Genomic DNA, 18,917 nt, shown 5'->3' with positions numbered 1-18,917 from the left:
AACTCTTGAATACTCATATCTTTATGTTCAAGAGCTCTAATATTTTATTCTAATTGATATTGCTTTGCAAAGTTAGACTGAGTATACAACCTTGCAAGATGGTCCCAAACTTCCTTCGCAGTTTCATACTTGGCTAGTTGGGTACCTATCGAGTATTCTACAGAGTTGTTTATCCAAGTAATAATTTTTGAATTATCCACTTCCCAATTTTCTAGCAAAGATGCATAATCGGCTTTGTCATTTGTTGGTTTAACTAAAGTTCCAGAAACATAACCCTACATCTTTTTCTCTTTCAATTTTTTTTCATCACATAGTTCTAATAAGAATAATTATTTCCATCTAACCTCACACTAATGGATTGAAGGCAATCATCTCTATTACTTGCCATTTCAGAAACAAAGAACGAACTTCCAAATGCTATCTCAGACAAAAGTTCTTAAATTTTGCAATCTGACAAAATCCTAAAAGTTAAGAACAAACACGAAAATCAATTATCGAGTTGTTGGAAAGATGATCCGACCCAGTTTGTTGCAATACAAAGAAGACCCAAGCTGCTAAAAAAAAAATTCCGGGCTCCGCCCCAAACCCGGGCAAGTGGTGTGCTATCCCCTGCAAGCCCCCTAACTCACTGCGGAGTTGGATCCGCGAAAGTTATGGTTACACTTAAGAAATTCAATTCCATAAACCTAGCTCTAAGACTATGATAATTATACAAAGATACAATTCATAAAAACTCAAATAGAGATGCTAAAATGATGAAGAGAGAAAAAAAATGAGGCTAGAGTGTATTGCAAAATAGATAGAAAAGAGTTTTAGGTTAGAAAACTAATTAGCTAAATCTTTTATATAAAACAAAATATATAAAATAATAATAATTAAGAAAAAACTAAAATGCCCTTGAATAATAACACTAACAGTTGGTAATCAAAGAAAATGAATAAAAAGATAAGAAAAAGTATGAATGAAATCTAAATTGTATTGATGATTGAATTCTATAAAAAAATAAAAAAAAATAAAAAAGCAAAGCGGCCAATAATATGATATTTATAACTAATTATAACTACTCGGACAATAACGGAAATGACTGCCTAGCTGTAAAATTAGATAAAACGGGTTGACTGATACGGATGAGTCCAAATGTCCAATATGGAGACACAAACAGAGCCCCCCCCCCCCCCCCCCCCCCAACACCTTCATCGCTTGGGGATTTGAAAAATAGTTTTCAGACTTTTCTGCCGCGGAATGCAATTTTGGAAAAGTTAGAGGACTTTTTAGAAATATTAGTTGCCATTGGCGCGGGAGAAGAAAGCGGTTGAGCTTTACGTTGTAACTGAATCTGGGAACGGTTAACCATTACAACGGCAGCAAAAGAAAATAACGGTTTCCCGCCAAAAGAAGAAAGAAACGTTTAAACTTTGTTGGTTTTCCGTTAAATGCATGACTCAACACTCGGTTTCTCATTCTGAGTAGCATACTTCGAGTTGAGAAGCTCTGTTAAATAACTGGAGAGGGTGAGGGGACAGAACCAGAACCGATCATGGAGTCGATGGTTGAATCATCGACTAGTATTGCTGGAGAAAGTCATGAAACAGAACCAGAAACGGTCATGGAGTCGATGGAAGAGGATGAGACGAGGCAGCCATCTACTGAAGAGGGTGAGACGATGCCAGTCTTGGAGTCATCGAATCGAGCGGAGGTCCCTCGCAGCTGCTTTGTTGTACTACGTTTCGTCATCATCATCGCTAGTTGTTCTATCCAAACCGGATTTACGGTCATCCTACCTCAACTCCACTTATTTTCATTCTCTTCTTTTTCATAATCAATTTTTCTATAGAATGAATTGAATTGGAATTTGTGTGTGTATTACAGGGTGGATATACTTCTCCAACTCAATCGGCAATCATCAAGGATCTTAATCTTACTCCTAAAGATGTGTGACTTTGACTCATGTTCTGATTTGTTCTTGAAGTTTTCCTCTATGTATTAGTATTATTACCTCTTGTTGATTCGAGTTTTAATGGCTACGTTCAGTTTTCTTCTTTCGGTTCTTTATCAAATCTTGGTGCCATGTGTGGGGCAATAGCAAGTTGTCTGATTGCAAAATACATTGGGCGTAGATCGGTATGCTCTGAATCTCTTTACTTGATTGTAGTATTACATTCACTAAATTTTCTTTCTTCATTTCGTTATCTCTTTCCAAACTTGATGGTATTAGTCACATGGGAGCAAGATAATGTTCATCTTCACTTTTAACCTCAAGAAAGTAAATTAAATTGGAAAAATATCAAACTTAACATTGGTAGTTTTTCTCAGCTCAGAAACCATGTTAGGACTATTAGATTACTTTTCTTATTTGTTTTCTAACAGAATTGATATGTGTGATTTATGTAATACAGTTTCTGAGAGCTTCTTTGTGTTGTTGATCACAGTCGCTTATGATTGCTGCAATTCCTAGTATCATTGGATGGGTTGCGATATCATTTGCCGAAGTAATAATCCATAATTTGGCCATATTTCATTTTCTATTCCTAGCAAGCTTTTAGTGGAGGATAATTCTTTGGTTCATTGTAGGATTCAACATTTTTGTTCATGGGAAGATTGTTGGGAGGTTTTGGTGTTGGTATAATCTCTTATACGGTACTTTTCAACACCTGATTCTTCTCATCAGAACCGTTGGGGTAATGCCATGGCTGATCTAATTGGTGATGATTACATCCAGGTACCTGTATATATAGCTGAGATTGCACCTCAAAACATGAGAGGAACCTTGGGGGCTGTAAACCAGGTTGGTTCTAACTCCATTTTTGTAACACTATTCTTTTTATGTTTCTGCACATAACTGAATTTGTATCAATCATACAGCTCTCAGTGACCATTGGCGTAATGCTGGCTTATTTGTTGGGGATGTTTGTACCCTGGAAAGTGCTTGCCGCGTTAGGTGAACCCATATATTTCATCCCATTTACTTGCTAAAGTTTGAAACAAGGAGTCTTTGTGCCTCGAGATTAATATGCACTTTGAACTAATTTGAACATAAACTATTCATTGCAGGAATTGTTCCATTCATAATACTGATACCTGGATTATGTTTAATCCCAGAATCTCCACGATGGCTTGTAAGCGTCTTATTTGGCTAATTAATAAAATGAATGTTGACACACTTAAATTCTACTGACAACTTTTTGTTTGCCCTTTACTGTTTTTTGGCTTGGGGGTCATTTAAGGCCAAAATGGGGATGACAGAAGCTTTTGAATCCTCCTTACAAGCTTTGCGGGGTTCTGACACAGACATCACTTTAGAAGTGAATGATATCATGGTATCAAATTAAAATACCTCTGTTTACACTCCAAATAATATTTCATCTACACAACTTGATTAGTCAATCTACTTACTACAGAGAACAGTAGCGTCATCGGCAAGCAGGCAAAATGCATTCACGTTTGCAGATTTCAAGAGAAGAAGTTATTGGTTTCCCTCGATGGTAATCTCATCTTGCTCTCTCTTTCCATGTCAACTTTTATCATTTTACTTTGTTCATTTCTATGCTCTTGATGTTTGTGCTACAGATAGGTATTGTATTACTTGTACTTCAGCAACTCAGTGGTATCAATGGCATCTTGTTCTATTCTACCAAAATCTTTGAAAATGCTGGTTAGGCCTACTTCTTGAGATGTTTGAGCTTTTATATCATTCAGACACACACACTTGAATGTGTGAAACACAATTTTGACTAAAAAAAGGGTTTGAGTAATTGATACATATTGACAAAGTATGCTCTAGAACTCAGTTTACTATACTATGAAAGAAAGTACCATATTTGTTGTTTGCTATGTTTTGTTATTTCTTCTTCTTCAGCTTGGATATATTGATTATTTGCTTGAGTGCAATTGATACAACAGGGATTTCATCAAGTAATGTTGCCACATTTGGACTTGGGGTCGTTCAGGTACAGTCATTTATAACATTTTTCTTCATCAAGTCAGTATTCAGAGTGTTGGGAAATAAATTATACCGATGTCATTACAGGTTTTGGCCACTGGAGTAGCAACTTGGTTGTTAGACAAAGCTGGTCGAAGGCTGCTCCTCATTGTACGGGAATATTTCATTCAGTAATTGCTTGTCTTTTTAATTAAAAGATAAAACAGAAAATAAACAAAATTTCAATCATTTTGTAGGTATCATCGGTTGGAATGACCATTGGCCTCCTCGTTGTTGCAGTTTCCTTTTATAAAGAGGTTGGAGTTAATGGCCTTATAGTGTACATTTACGATCCTTTTATCAAGTTTTAAGTTCTAAGAGATTAAGAATTACTAACATTATCATACTATGTCTTCTTTTTTATCTCTTCCGTTCTTTGTACTAGGGGATGGGAGTACTTTCACTCGCTGGGCTTGTGGTCTGATTCTTTTCTACTTGCTTTCAATTGATTTATTTTGCACTGTTCCACCTTTATAGACTGATTTGTTTGTTGGATTGTTTATTACCAGGCTGTGGTGATATTCTTCTCTTTGGGATTGGGACCTATTCCTTGGATTATTATGTCTGAGGTATGCAATTTTTATTTTGTTAAGCATTGTAATAGTTCTATTAAACCTGTGAAACTAAAATGTTCAATTCTTGGTTATGGTAAGAAGGGTTCTTTTTTTTTTGTATCAATATTTTGTTATGATGACATGGAACACTGACTCTCTACACAACTTTTAAAATTACACTATAAGATTCTTCCGGTGAACATTAAGGGTCCTGCTGGCAGTGCAGCAACATTCGTAAATTGGCTTACATCTTGGGGTATCACATTTACTGCAAACCTACTCTTGAATTGGAGTAGTGGAGGTCTCTCTCTCTCTCTCTCTCTCTGTTTTCTTTATTACACTATGCACACATCTTAATGTTATGTAACATTAACTTATGCAGTGGTTTGCTAATTATGAACAGCGACCTTCACAATCTACACCGTAGTGTCTGCGTTCACTGTTGTTTTTGCATTGCTTTGGGTTCCAGAAACCAAGGGAAGAACTCTCGAAGAAATCCAGCAGTCTTTCAGTTGATTTTACTTTTCTTTCCTTCTTTTTTTGTATGGTGGCTTGATCGGTTCTCAAGTGTTTTTGTTAGTGTACAATTCTTATATATATGTTTCATGTAGAGGTGATTGATTGTTTTTTGTTGTATGAAATGTGGCATACAGAACAAGTAAAGGAAATAATCATTCGAATTCTAATAACTGCAATGTTCTTATATTTTGCTTAATCATTTCTCGTCAATGGTTGTTAGAATTGTCCCTTTACTTTTTCTTTTCCACCTTTATATAGTCTAATATATATGTTTAGTATTTCTGTTTAAGTCAGAATCAAGATACCTCTCACTATTTGGTGAACATAAAACGAGACAGTTCTTGGAACAGTGGTTCAAATTCCTTCACAATAGATAATAATAAATAATAATAATACTCTTTGACAAATAAAATCTGAATTGTACTGATGATTGAATTCTGTGTATTGCAAAAAAGCAAAGAGGCCAATAATCTGATGTATGTATATATATAGATATTTATATGTTTATAGCTTAAGCAACTAACAAACTGATTGGAACTGTATAACTACTTGGACAATAACAGAAATAACTGCCTAGCTGTCATAACAGATAAAACGGGTTGACTGATATGAATGAGTTCAATATGGAGACGGAAACAGAGACCTCAACTCAACACTTGGGGATTTGGAAAATAGTTATCGGACTTTTGTGCCGCGGAATGCAATTTTGAAAAGTTGGTGGACTTTTTAGAAATATTAGCTCTGGCCATTGCCATTGGCTCGGGTTAAGAAAGTGGTTGAGTTATACGTTGTAACTAAATTTGGGAACGGTTAAACGATAACAAAAGAATATAACTGTTTTTCCCGCCAAAAGAAGAAAGAAACGTTTAAACATTGTTAGTTTTCCGTAAAATGCATGCAGATAAACTCAGCACTTGGTTTCTCATACTGACTAGCATACTTCAAGTTGAGAAGCTCTTTCAAATAACTGTATTGAAAGTTAGTTATTCAGTTACAGAGTTGTTATCATCAGAAGTTAAACACTACAAGATCTTTCAACCCAACCCCATCGATCCAATCCAGTCACAGACCGATTATCACCCCTATATATATACACATATATATACGAGGCTAACTCTTTGGATTGAAGTTGAGTAATTAAGAGGAGAGTTTTGTGAGCAAATTAAACTACAATGGGTGACAGAGAAGAGAGCAGCAGTAGCCCTAGAGAGAATGAGGAGAAGGAACTCATGGAGTTGAAGAAGTCATCTACTAGTCCTCCTAGAGAAGATGAGAGCAAAAAACCAATAGAGTTGAAGCAGTTCTCCACTAGTATTGCTGGAGAGGGTCATGGGACAGAACAAGAACTGGTCATGGAGTCGATGGAATCATCTACGAGTCCAACTAGAGAAGATGAGAGGAAGATAGTCATGGAGTCGAATCAGTTATCTACTTTTGGTGCAAGAGATCAAGATGAGAGGAAAGAACCAATAGAGTTGAAGAAGTTTCCTACTGGTCCTCGTAGAGAAGATGAGAAGAAGAAACTCATGGAGATGATGCCGTTATCTACTTCTGGTACTAGAGAAAATGAGAGGAAAGAACCAACAGAGTTGAAGCAGTTGTCTTCTAGTACTATTGCTGGAGAGGTTCGTGGGACAGAACAAGAACTGGTCATGGAGTTAATGGAATCATCTACTAGTACTGCTGGAGAGGTTTTGGTCACGGAGTCGATGGAATCATCTACTAGTACTGCTGGAGAGGTTCATGGGACAGAACAAGAACCGGTCATGGAGTCAATGGAGTCTTCTACTAGTACTGCTGGAGAGGTTCGTGGGACAGAACAAGAACCGGTCATGGAGTCATCTACTAGTGTTGCTGGAGAGGTTCGTGGGACAGTCTCGGAACCGGTCACGAAGTCGATGGAGTCATCTCCTAGTGTTGCTGGAGAGGTTAGTGGGACAGAACCAGAACCGGTCACGGAGTCGATGGAGTCATCTATTATCATTGCTGGAGAACAAGAACTTGTCACGGAGTCGATGGAGTCATCTACTAGTACTGCTGGAGAGGTTCGTGGGACAGAACAAGAACCGGTCATGGAGTCGATGGAGTCATCTACTAGTACTGCTGGAGAGGTTCGTGGGACAGAACAAGAACCGGTCATGGAGTCGATGGAGTCATCTACTAGCATTGCTGGAGAGGTTCATGGGACAGCCTCGGAACCGGTCACGGAGTCCATGGAGTCATCTACTAGCATTGCTGGAGAGGTTCGTGGGACAGTCCCGGAACTGGTCACGGAGTCGATGGAGTCATCTCCTAGAGTTGCTGGAGAGGTTCGTGGGACAGAACCAGAACCGGTAACGGAGTCGATGGAGTCATCTCCTAGTGTTGCTGGAGAGGTTCGTGGGACAGAACCAGAACCGGTAACGGAGTCGATGGAGTCATCTCCTAGAGTTGCTGGAGAGGTTCGTGGGACAGTACCAGAACCGGTAACGGAGTCGATGGAGTCATCTCCTAGTGTTGCTGGAGAGGTTCGTGGGACAGAACAAGAACCGGTCATGGAGTCGATGGAGTCATCTACTAGCATTGCTGGAGAGGTTCATGGGACAGTCTCGGAACCGGTCACGGAGTCCATGGAGTCATCTACTAGCATTGCTGGAGAGGTTCATGGGACAGAACCAGAACCGGTCACGGAGTCGATGGTGTCATCTACTATCATTGCTGGAGAGCAAGAACTGGTCACGGAGTCGATGGAGTCATCTACTAGTACTGCTGGAGAGGTTCGTGGGACAGAACAAGAACCGGTCATGGAGTCGATGGAGTCATCTACTAGTACTGCTGGAGAGGTTCGTGAGACAGAACAAGAACCGGTCATGGAGTCGATGGAGTCATCTACTAGCATTGCTGGAGAGGTTCATGGGACAGCCTCGGAACCGGTCACGGAGTCCATGGAGTCATCTACTAGCATTGCTGGAGAGGTTCATGGGACAGAACCAGAACCGGTCACGGAGTCGATGGTGTCATCTACTATCATTGCTGGAGAGCAAGAACTGGTCACGGAGTCGATGGAGTCATCTACTAGTACTGCTGGAGAGGTTCGTGGGACAGAACAAGAACTGGTTATGGAGTCGATGGAGTCATCTTCTATCATTTCCGGAGAACAAGAACTGGTTATGGTGTCGATGGAGTCATCTTCTATCATTGCTGGAGAGCAAGAACTGGTTATGGTGTCGATGGAGTCATCTACTATCATTGCTGGAGAACAAGAACTGGTCATGGAGTCGATGGAGTCATCTACTAGCATTGCTGGAGAGGTTCATGGGACAGAATTAGAACTGGTCACGGTGGAGTCATCTACTAGTATTGCTGGAGAGAGTCAGGGGACAGAACCAGAAACGGTCATTGAGTCGGTGGAAGAGGATGAGCTCAGGAGGCCACTCTTGGAGTCATCGAATCAAGCGGAGGCCCCTTGCAGCTGTGTTGTATTAGGTTATGTCTTCATCGTCGCTATGGGTTCAATCCAAATCGGATTCACGGTCATTCTACCTCAACTCCACTTATTTTCATTCTCTTCTTTTTCATAATCAATTTTCCTATAGAATGAATTGATTTGGAATTTGTGTGTGTATTATAGGGTGGATATACTTCTCCAACTCAAACGAATATCACCAAAGAACTTCTTTCTGATGATCAGCATAATGTTACCACGGTGTGACTTTGACTCGTTGAGTGATTAATTCTTGTTTTGGTATCTTTGTGTTTTTCTCGTTTTCGAAGTCTTGCTGACTCGAGTTTTAATGGTTATACAGTTTTCTTTCTTCGATGCTTGTTCGTGTGTTGGTGCTCTGATGGGAGCACTAACAGAACTTCAAACAAATCTCTGTGGATTTACAAAAGTATGCTTATTTTGCCTTTCTTTCTTTATCTGTGTAGTTTGAAGCATATATAGTTTGGTTTGTCAGGAAATGTAGATGACTATATTGGAAAATGAATCTCAAAACTTGATTATATTGTTCAACATAGGAGCAAGATATAATGTTAGTTAGTACTTACTAAATAAATCGGTTCTGATTATGTGATAAGGCCATGATGATAAGCAGCTTTGTGTTGATGATCACAGTGGCTTGGGATTGCTGCATTTACTAATGGCTGCGGATGGCTTATGATTAAGTTAGCCAAATATACAATAAATCATAGAAAATGGGCAAAGAGAATTTTGTTCATTGGAAGAATCTTGGGAAGTTTCGGTGTCGGTATAATCGCTGATAGGGTACTTCTCAACACATACATGATTCTTTCCTTTGGAGTTAATGCTTTAAAACAGGCTGCTATTGATTTGTGATAATTGACATCTTAGGTACCTTCGTATATTGCTGAGATTTCACCTGAAAACAAGAGAGTAATCTTCGAGTCCATACACCAGGTTAACCATTGGTTCAGCTTCTTACTCGATATTTTTTCCTTCTCATCACATAAGTTATATGTATATGAACTGATATTGATCATACATCAATTTTCTTACAGCTCTCCGTGACTATCGGATTAATGTTGGCTTATCTTCTGGGGGTGGTGGTGAGCTGGGAAAATCTTGCCTTGATTGGTAAACTATATCAAACTTTACTGCCCACTTTGATACAAGGAGTCTTTGTTTATAAACTATATCTTCATTGCAGGAGTGTTTCCATGCGTAGTACTGTTCTTTGGGTCTTTTAAAATCCCAGAATCTCAACGATGGCTTGTAAGCAACTTAATTATTTGGCTGATTAGTAAATTTGATGTAACACCATTAAAAATTTGTTCTGACCCACTTTTTGTTTGACCCTTTACATTTTTTTGGTACGTGCTCTTATGCTCAGAGATTACTTATACGATATACCATATCTACACAACTTGATTGATTAATAAGCAATAAGCTCTCTTTTTACAATATGCTTTCTACAGAGTAATGTAAACTCAAGAAATCAGAATACACTCTCGTCTGAAAATAACTTACTCCCGGAGGCAAGAACAAATTGGGATCGGACGGTAATCTCTCTCTCTCTCTCTCTGTATGTCAACTTAATTATATTTAAAATTTTACTATTACTTTTGTTTGTTTATAAGTTCTTGATCTTTATGGTGCAGATAGCTATTGTATTACTTGTGCTGCAGCAAGCCAGTGGTATCAATGGCATCATATTCTATACCACCCAAATCCTTGGAAATAAGTGTTGGTCCCACTTCTTGAGATGATTAAGTTGACTATAAAATGGGCTTTGATTGATCATAATAGGTTTAGATTTCCTTAATGTCTGGGGCTATTAGAGTGAGTTTCGAGCACCTTGAAAGATTATTTTTTAGAACGCTAATTGCGAGTCCTGATAATTATTTAAGGTGCATTACATCTTTTCTTAGGACATTCATTGTAGGTCCTAAAACTTTTGAAAATCTTTTTAAAGAGACTTATTCTGATGATATGGTAGGTATTGAAATTTTTTATACTGATGATTTGCTTGATATCAACAGATAACTCGTTGTTTGATGCTGTCAAATACACAGTTGTTTTTGGGGTCAGTCAGGTACGCACGCACAGTCATTAATATCATCAAGTCAGAATTAGGAATGTTGTGAAAGAAGATTTAGTGATATGTCATTATAAATATTTCCCATATCATTTCAGGTTGTTTTCTCTTTGGCGTCAACTGTGATGTTGATGAGAAAATGGGATCGAAGTTTGCTTCTCATTGTAATGTCATTATATAATTCTTTGTTTTCTTACTTTGAAGATATATTTAACATTAAAATGAACAAAATTACAATCATTTTGTTGTAGGTTTCATCGGTTGGAATGGCCCTCACCCAATGCTTTCTTGGATTTTCCTTTATTTTTAATAAAGTTTGTATTGCATTTCATTTTTACAATCATTTTATTATCAAGTTTATTATTGTTTGACTATGCTCATCATGATCTTGTTTTTTGATACACTAGTACTCTTGGGCTCAGCAATCTCTAACTTTGCCTCTGGTCTGATCCTCTTCTTCTTGCTTTTTCAATTGAATTATTTTTGTTGTATTGCTGTTATACCTTATTTATGGACTGACTTGTCTGGAACTGTTTACTTCTCCTAAGGTTGTGGTTGCGTGCTTCTCTCTGGGACTGGGACCTATTCCTTGGATTATCATGTCTGAGGTATATTTATATATATACATACATATATATTTATAGGTACACATGTAGTTTTTAATATCTCATAAGTATTTTTGATATTTTAAATTCTGAATGATTTAGAATGTCCAAATAATTATCTTGAATTCATATTTCGGGATCCCAAATTATCTAGAATTTATTTAAAATTTGTGAAATATGCTCTTTAACTACATATATTATATACTATTATGTAAAACAAATTAGAATTTGGACCGTAAATACTAAAAGTACTTGTGATAAGAGGATTGCTACGAGATACAGTGATACCTAACACGACAAGAAGATGACATACATATGAAATTCAATATCGAGTCTCATACATTTTAATTTTGGATAACTTAAGATGCCAAATAACTACACTCGAAAAATGATTAAAAACAACCATTACCCAATAATGTTTCATATTTATATCATAAGCTCTTACCCATTTGAAAATATATGTATTAGTTCAAAATGTTTGTGATGAGTAGAAAGAAAAAATGTTAATAGTAAGAGAAATTTAATACAGACTTTCCTGGATCTTAGCAACAATTACAATTGAGTTATAATTATTATATCATCAGATACCTCCGAAGAAATGTACGAGTTGTTGTGCCGTTTGGGCATATTGGTTAGTAGCTTGGGCTGTCACAGTTAGTGCATACCACCGCTTCCCAAGCAAAGCTGGAGGTCTCTCTCTCTCTCTCTCTTTGCTGTTTTAATTTCGACTCTTATGTATTGTCACATATTATTAATTAACCTAGTTATGTGGTAATTTGTTAATTAATTATTAACAGCGACCTTCATTGTTTACGCCATATTTTCTGCTTTTACTGCTGCTTTTACCGCTGTTACTTCGTGCAATGGGACTTTTCCAACACCAAGGGAAGAACGCCTGTTGGCTGTAGCAGTTTAACACTACACAACCAAGTTTGATCGGTTTTGGAGTGTTAGTACATTTCTTATCTGTAGTTTCAAGTAATAGGTCATAGATTTTACTTGTAAAATCTTCTGTTTCATGTGAAATGTGACAGATTTTTCTTGGTATAAAATATGTGACATCAAAATTTGTAAAGAAAATAATATTCATTTAAATTCTATAAAAGCAATAAAATCTTCTTCCTCACAAGGTCTCTCCTTCTCTATTCCTTCAAACGTTGTCGTTTCTCCAAGTTGCCAGTATATAATCAAACCACAAACATGTTTGGATTCTGTTAAAACTTACATGTTTGGACGTCTATTTTTTTTAGAGTATTGATACTGCACCAACATTATACACATCGACGTGACAAACTAATTTAGTCAATTACATTTATTAAAATTGGTACCCACTATTTTAAAAAATACTGCCACGTTCTCTGTGTAATATTTCGAATGCAGATTTTGAGTGCGTATATCATTATTATTTTTTTTAACAGTAGAGTAAACATAATAAGGCAGTTGCAAATAGTTAGTGGGGTTAGGTATTTAATTGCCAAAATATGGAGGTTGAGGAGTCAAGTTCCAAAGACAGATAGGTTGGGTTTCTTCTGCAAATAAGCCTATTTTACTTTGGATAAATTTGTTACAAAGAAGAAGTACCTTTTATATTGATTGAGGGTGATTTAAACGTGTGAATATATCTTTCCTTAAATTATATACAAAGGTTTGTTTAATTTGTCCTGAGGCAGTATTTTGATATTTTTTAAACGAGACAAGTATAAAGTGATACATCCTCAAATAAAGGTATTAATTTGGACTCTTGCAAGATTTTAATTTTGGGGTCCTTTATTTTATAAATTTTATTTAATATTAAAGATATTTTAGTTTTAAATTAAGGAAAGTTACAAAAATATATTAATATTTAAAAAATAAATATGAAAAATACGATGATTACAAAAATGCAGATTTTTTTTATGAAAATACAGAGGATGGACAAAAGTGTAAATACAAAATGACATATTTGTTGTTATCCAGATTTCCGGATAGCGTTTAGATTGATGGCCTCGGGGAAGCAGAATTATCGATGTCTTTCACGGTAGGTGACCAGAGCTCGCGGATGAACAGAAAGGCTTCGCCTCTCCCGCTTGGTGTCCGGATTACTCTTCCAAGCAAACACAATACGGAAACTCGTCAACTCTCCCGGACTCCCGAAGGGGTATCCTTCGGGGAAGCTCCTTCCAGGAGAAGCTCTTCGAGTGGTCTCCGCGGAAGCAGTTCCGTGCCTCGCACGGAACAAAGCCAAACGGTCGAGTCCTGGAGGAGGCATATTTGGAATGATATCCGCCTGACACAGGATCCCGCCTGACACGCCCGTCAGGTCAAAGCCGCACACATCCCAGCACGCCTAAGGGTACCTTTTCGCCTACTGTTCCGCTGACAACTTGGAAAAGACGGCTGACTTTGTGTGTTCCCCATACTTTCACGTAAATATACCCACATAGAGTCTTGTAGCCATGCTACTACAGTAATTGTATCCCTATTTATGGCTGGTGTAATTAAGACTCATGTACGTAGAGAAAAACCCTAATCCAAAACCCTAGCTATAAAGACCCCTTCATTTTACAAGAAGAGGGACGAACAAATCATATAGCAAAAACTCTACTAAAATCTCTCTAGCTTCATCTTCTTCAAGAGAACCCGAGAGAAACACTGTGAGTGTGTGAAGTTCTTGTGCACCAGCCATCTTACTGTAACCTTTCCCAAGTATAATAACATCGACTCGTGGACTAGGGCTTGTTAACGCCTGAACCACGTAAAAACACTGTTTGTTTAGTTACATTTCAGCATTTCTACAGTTCTTATCTTTTTATTATTCTGTTAGTTATTCGTTTCCGAAAAACTCGGTAAACATTTTGGTGCTTTCATTGAGAGCTGTAGGAAGTTGTTAGTCAGCTCTTTTTCTGTGTACGTTTTTTGTATTCACTTCGTGCTAAAGAGATGGTGACTACGAGAAAATCCGCTGTTGACAAAAATGCTACGGTCAACCCCGATACCGTGATGGAAGATGTGGTGCAAAGCGAACCCTTAGACTACCAAGGTGAAGACCCGACATCCCGCCAGGATCGGGTCAGTACCGAAGATACAACATACTTAGAAGACGAAGAAGAGTATGTCCAAGACGGTTATTACAAGGACGGCTGCTACTATGAGAAGGACCCAGAACTGGTCCAAGTAGCCGAAGAACTGGTGGCCACTAAGGCCAAGCTTGCTGAGCAGGAGCGCGTCTCCGAAAGAATGCAACGCATGATGGAACGCCTCCAAAGTAAGTTCGGAGATCTAGGCGACTCGGACGAGGATGCCTCTGTTCTAGGTGGTGCTGATGCCCCCATGCCGGATCCAGCCGCTGCTGGACCATCCAAAGCCGCCCCTAACAAGGGCAAAGAAAAAGTTGGAGAGCCTGTGCGCGCTGACGCCCCTGCACCTCCTAAAGGCGTGAATCACCAGGCCGACTGCCCCCCCCGCGCGCAGAAGGTCTCTGGCGCTCCTAAGCCCAGACGTCCTTCAGCCCCAAGGGGGCACTCTGTGCCTAAAGGGCCCGGTGCTAAGGCACCCAGGCCTAGGGGAAGGAACAACCGCCCCAGTGATTCCGTCAATCAGGACGGTCGGGCTGCGAACTCGCACTCCGAAGATAGCTGGTCCACGGTGGACCTAAGAAGAAGGTTGGAGGCCAAGTATGAAAAGGCCAAAGGAGAAAAGGCCCGGCCTCGCGGAGATGACCTCCGAAATCATATTAATGACAAGCTCCGGGGACGTGACCTCCCGGAAAGTGATACGAAGAGGCTCGAGGAACAGATTGCTGCCTTGACCAAGCTGGTCCGGAAGCAAAGTGGGGCCCTGTCGGACTCTGAGGAGGAAGACCCGGAACCATGTATTAGGAGGATCGCGGAAACGTCCCTCCCGGATAACTTCAAAATGCCTCACATAGAATTATATGATGGGAGGACAGACCCGCGTACCCACCTAGCTAAATACAATAAAATGATGCAAGTGGCGCGTGTCAGTGAGGACGCCAAATGCATGTGCTTCTCACTCACCCTTACCAAGTCCGCGGAGGACTGGTGGAAAAGATTAGCTCCCGGATCAATCCACAGTTGGAGGAGCTACAGTCCGCGTTTAGGAGGCAGTTTATTGCTGCCCGCGACCACGACATGGAGGTTGGTTCCTTAACCAACATCAAGCAGCAACCCACTGAGAACCTCAAAGCTTTCATTCAGAGAATGATGGAAGCTGCTGCAAAAACCAAGGTCAGCGATGACATGAAGCTGATCGCCCTTCAATCGGGCCTTACTGTCGGCTCCCTGCTATGGGGGGAAATGTAAAGGAGACGGGCAGAAACGCTGTCCGAATTCATGTCAAAAGCTCAGGGAATCATCAACCTTGAGGATGCCTACCAGCAGGCCTTTGGAGTTCCCCCGGCTCCAACGCCTTCCGTGACTGCGCCGAGCTTTGCTTCGCAAGCTCCCGCACCAGCCCTCACGCTTCCAGGAGCCCGTTTCACTCCAAGTGTGTATGGGCCTTCCGCGTCTGCTCAGACGCCGAGTCAAACCCATTTCTCTGGGTACGGAGCAGTACAAACCGGATGTAGTATCGCTCCTGGCATGCCGCAGCCGCAAGCGGAAGCCCCAGAACAAAATTTGAGCCAATCACGGAGCAAACGAAGCGGAAGAAACTCCAACCGGGGAGACCATTCAAAGAAACCCCGGAAGGACTATGAGCCCAAGTTGTGAGCCCAAGTTTACGGAATATACCAGTTTGATAGACTCGCGAGAGAATGTCTATCGGGCGACATGTAATATGGTCAACTACAGGAAGCCCCCGAAAGTGTCTCACGGAGGAAGACGTCCGCGAGACTCCAATAAGAGGTGTGAGTTCCACGGAGACGTGGGGCACACCACGAACGAGTGCCTTCAGCTGAAGGATGAGATCGAGTCCTTGGCAAGAGCGGGACACCTCGGTCAGTGGGTGAGGATACCCATTATCTATCCCGGACAGGGGATAGTTCACGGAGCTGCATATTCCCCGGGACAGAGGGGGGCCGCTAGCGCTCCTGGAGCCGGTCACCCCCAAACTCCCGGGTCTCAGTTCCCCGCACTTCCTGCTCCACCCGCTCCGGCGCCCATTGCCTTGTTGGCTCCAGGACCAGGCAACCCATATCCGCCCGGCCTTGCTCCGCCACCCGTTGACGGACACGTCGCCACCATTTCCGGAGGACCACACCTTGCCGGAAGCACCCGCAACTCCCAGAAGAGGTACTTGAGGGAGTTAGAGCACGCCGAGGAGATGTGCGCCTTGGTTCAATCACCTGCTCAACGTCCCCGAATGATGGATCTTCCCATCACCTTCACGGAGGACGATGCTCGACATGTGCACTTCCCCCACAACGATCCCCTCGTGGTGGAAGCCCAGATTGCCAATAAGAAGGTCTCACGGATCTTGGTCGATAACGGAAGCTCCGTGAACATCCTCTTCAAAGCGGCCTTCCACGCGATCGGATTGACCGAGACAGACCTGGCCCCATGCCCCATCCAGCTTCAAGGTTTCAATGGGGACGCACTCATGCCATTAGGGAAAATTCAACTGCCAGTCACCCTTAGAGGAGAAAGCGACGCTTGTGCCCTCAAGCATAGCACATTCGTGGTGGTCGACTGCCCCACGGCGTATAATGCCATCTTAGGCCGACCGGTCCTGATCGATTGTGGGGCCATAACCTCGATACGCCACTTATGTTTGAAGTTTCCATGCGACGATGGGCGTATTGGCACCCTCCGAGGAGACCAAAGAAGTGCACGGAGCTGTTATAACGTCTCCGTCCGGTCCGTCTACATGGTCCAAGAGACGTTTGCTGCCATTCCTTTGGCGGAAGAATTGCCAGAAACTGGGGGTGCTCAGGAGGCATACTTTGACGAACTCGACCCCAGAGTGGGAATCGAGAAAGCAATAGAGCCGATGGAGGAAGTCGAAGAGGTGATCCTCAACCCGGGAGAACCCACCAAGGTCATTCAGGTGGGGAAAAAACCTGCCGTCGGCCGTTCGAGATAAGATCGTAGCCACTGTGAAGGATAATCAGGATATCCTGGCATGGTGCCACGCTGATATGACGGGGATTAATCCCAATGTTGCGTGCCACGCACTCAACATAGACCCATCTGCAACTCCAATTCGCCAAAAGAGGAGGCCGCTGGACCCAGTGAGATCCGAAGCCGTCAAAGCTGAAGTGGACAAATTGATGTCCATAGGCTTTCTCCAGGAGTCGCACTATCCCGTGTGGTTGGCCAACCCAGTTCTGGTCCCGAAACCCGATGGGTCCTGGAGAATGTGCATTGACTTCACGGACCTAAACAAGGCCTGCCCGAAAGATTGTTTCCCTCTCCCGCGAATCGATCAGATGGTAGACGCTACTTCCGGGTACGAACTCTTATCCTTCATGGATGCGTACTCCGGATACAACCAGATCAAGATGCATGTCGCGGACCAGGAACACACCAGCTTCCTCACGGACAAGGGTGTCTACTGTTACGTGGTCATGCCTTTCGGTTTGAAGAATGCTGGGGCAACGTACCAGCGTCTGGTAAACAGAATGTTCAAGGACCAACTGGGGAGGAACATGGAGGTGTACGTGGACGACATGTTGGTAAAGTCCAAGACCTCCGGGGACCACAGTGACGACCTTGAGGAAGCTTTCGCCGTGATCCGAAAGTACGGGATGAAACTAAATCCAAAGAAATGTACTTTCGGGGTCTCGTCTGGGAAGTTCCTCGGTTTCATTGTCAGCTCCCGCGGAGTGGAAGCCAACCCTGAGAAAATAAAGGCGTTCATAGATATGCCTTCCCCCCGGAAACATAAGGATGTCCAGAGCGTTACCGGAAGGATAGCTGCTCTCAGCCGCTTCGTATCCAAGGCCACTGACAAGTGTATCCCCTTCTTCAATGTGTTGCGAGGAAACAAGAAGTTCGAGTGGACCCCTGAATGCGAAGCAGCCTTCCAACACCTCAAAGAACATTTAACCCGAGCTCCCATTCTGTCCAAACCCGTCGAAGGAGAGGCGTTGTTCTTATACTTAGCTGTGACTGAGCACGCAGTAAGTGCCGCTCTCGTCCGGGAAGATGGCCGCATCCAGCTCCCTGTGTATTACGTAAGCAAGAGGTTATTGGACGCCGAGTCCAGATATTCGATGATCGAGAAACTCTCCCTCTGCTTGCTGATCGCCTCACGGAAGCTGAGGCCATATTTCCAGGCGCACACCATCAAAGTACTCACCAACCACCCTCTCCGACAAGTCCTGCAGAAGCCCGAGTCTTCTGGCAGATTGCTTAAGTGGGCCATGGAACTGAGCCAGTTCGACGTCCACTACCAACCACGTGTTTCCATAAAAGGTCAAGCTCTCGCGGACTTTATTGTGGAATGCTCGGGAATGAATGACCTCCCGGAAGATCTTGTCCCGGAACTTCCCACCTGGAAGGTCTATGTAGACGGAGCCTCAAATGAAAAAGGAGCTGGAGCGGGGGTCATCCTAATATCTCCCCAAGGGCATCAGCTCCAGAGCGCCATCCGTTTCGCGTTCCCAGCATCCAACAACGAGGCAGAACACGAAGCCATGTTAGCTGGGTTACGACTGGCCAGAGAAGTCGGAGCCCAAAAAATCGAAGTATACAGCGACTCCCTACTTGTGGTAAACCAAATATCCGGGGAATACCAGACGAAAGGCGAAAGAATGGCTGCCTACGTGTCTCTCTCCCGCGAT

At 41.8% G+C, this 18,917-nt stretch overlaps 1 protein-coding gene across 1 annotated transcript; it reads left to right on the top strand.

Annotated features, from left to right (window-relative positions):
* The first annotated feature begins 1,537 nt into the window (after positions 1 to 1,537).
* LOC133780559 (sugar transporter ERD6-like 6) lies at positions 1,538 to 5,222 on the top strand. The gene is made up of 18 exons (XM_062220227.1): positions 1,538 to 1,771; positions 1,870 to 1,932; positions 2,032 to 2,121; positions 2,430 to 2,489; positions 2,572 to 2,637; positions 2,720 to 2,785; positions 2,863 to 2,938; positions 3,052 to 3,116; positions 3,225 to 3,317; positions 3,399 to 3,482; positions 3,568 to 3,652; positions 3,901 to 3,947; positions 4,028 to 4,090; positions 4,177 to 4,242; positions 4,365 to 4,397; positions 4,489 to 4,548; positions 4,720 to 4,834; positions 4,937 to 5,222. Exons 1-18 carry the CDS (start codon positions 1,538 to 1,540, stop codon positions 5,047 to 5,049), a joined length of 1,479 nt encoding a protein of 492 aa, XP_062076211.1. The 3' UTR covers positions 5,050 to 5,222.
* The last annotated feature ends 13,695 nt before the right edge of the window (positions 5,223 to 18,917 follow it).

This window comes from Humulus lupulus, chromosome 1, assembly GCF_963169125.1.
Source record: "Humulus lupulus chromosome 1, drHumLupu1.1, whole genome shotgun sequence".
NCBI classification, from domain to species: Eukaryota; Viridiplantae; Streptophyta; class Magnoliopsida; order Rosales; family Cannabaceae; genus Humulus; species Humulus lupulus.
Note: the sequence above shows the minus strand (reverse complement) of the source record. Positions and strands in the feature narration are given on the sequence as shown.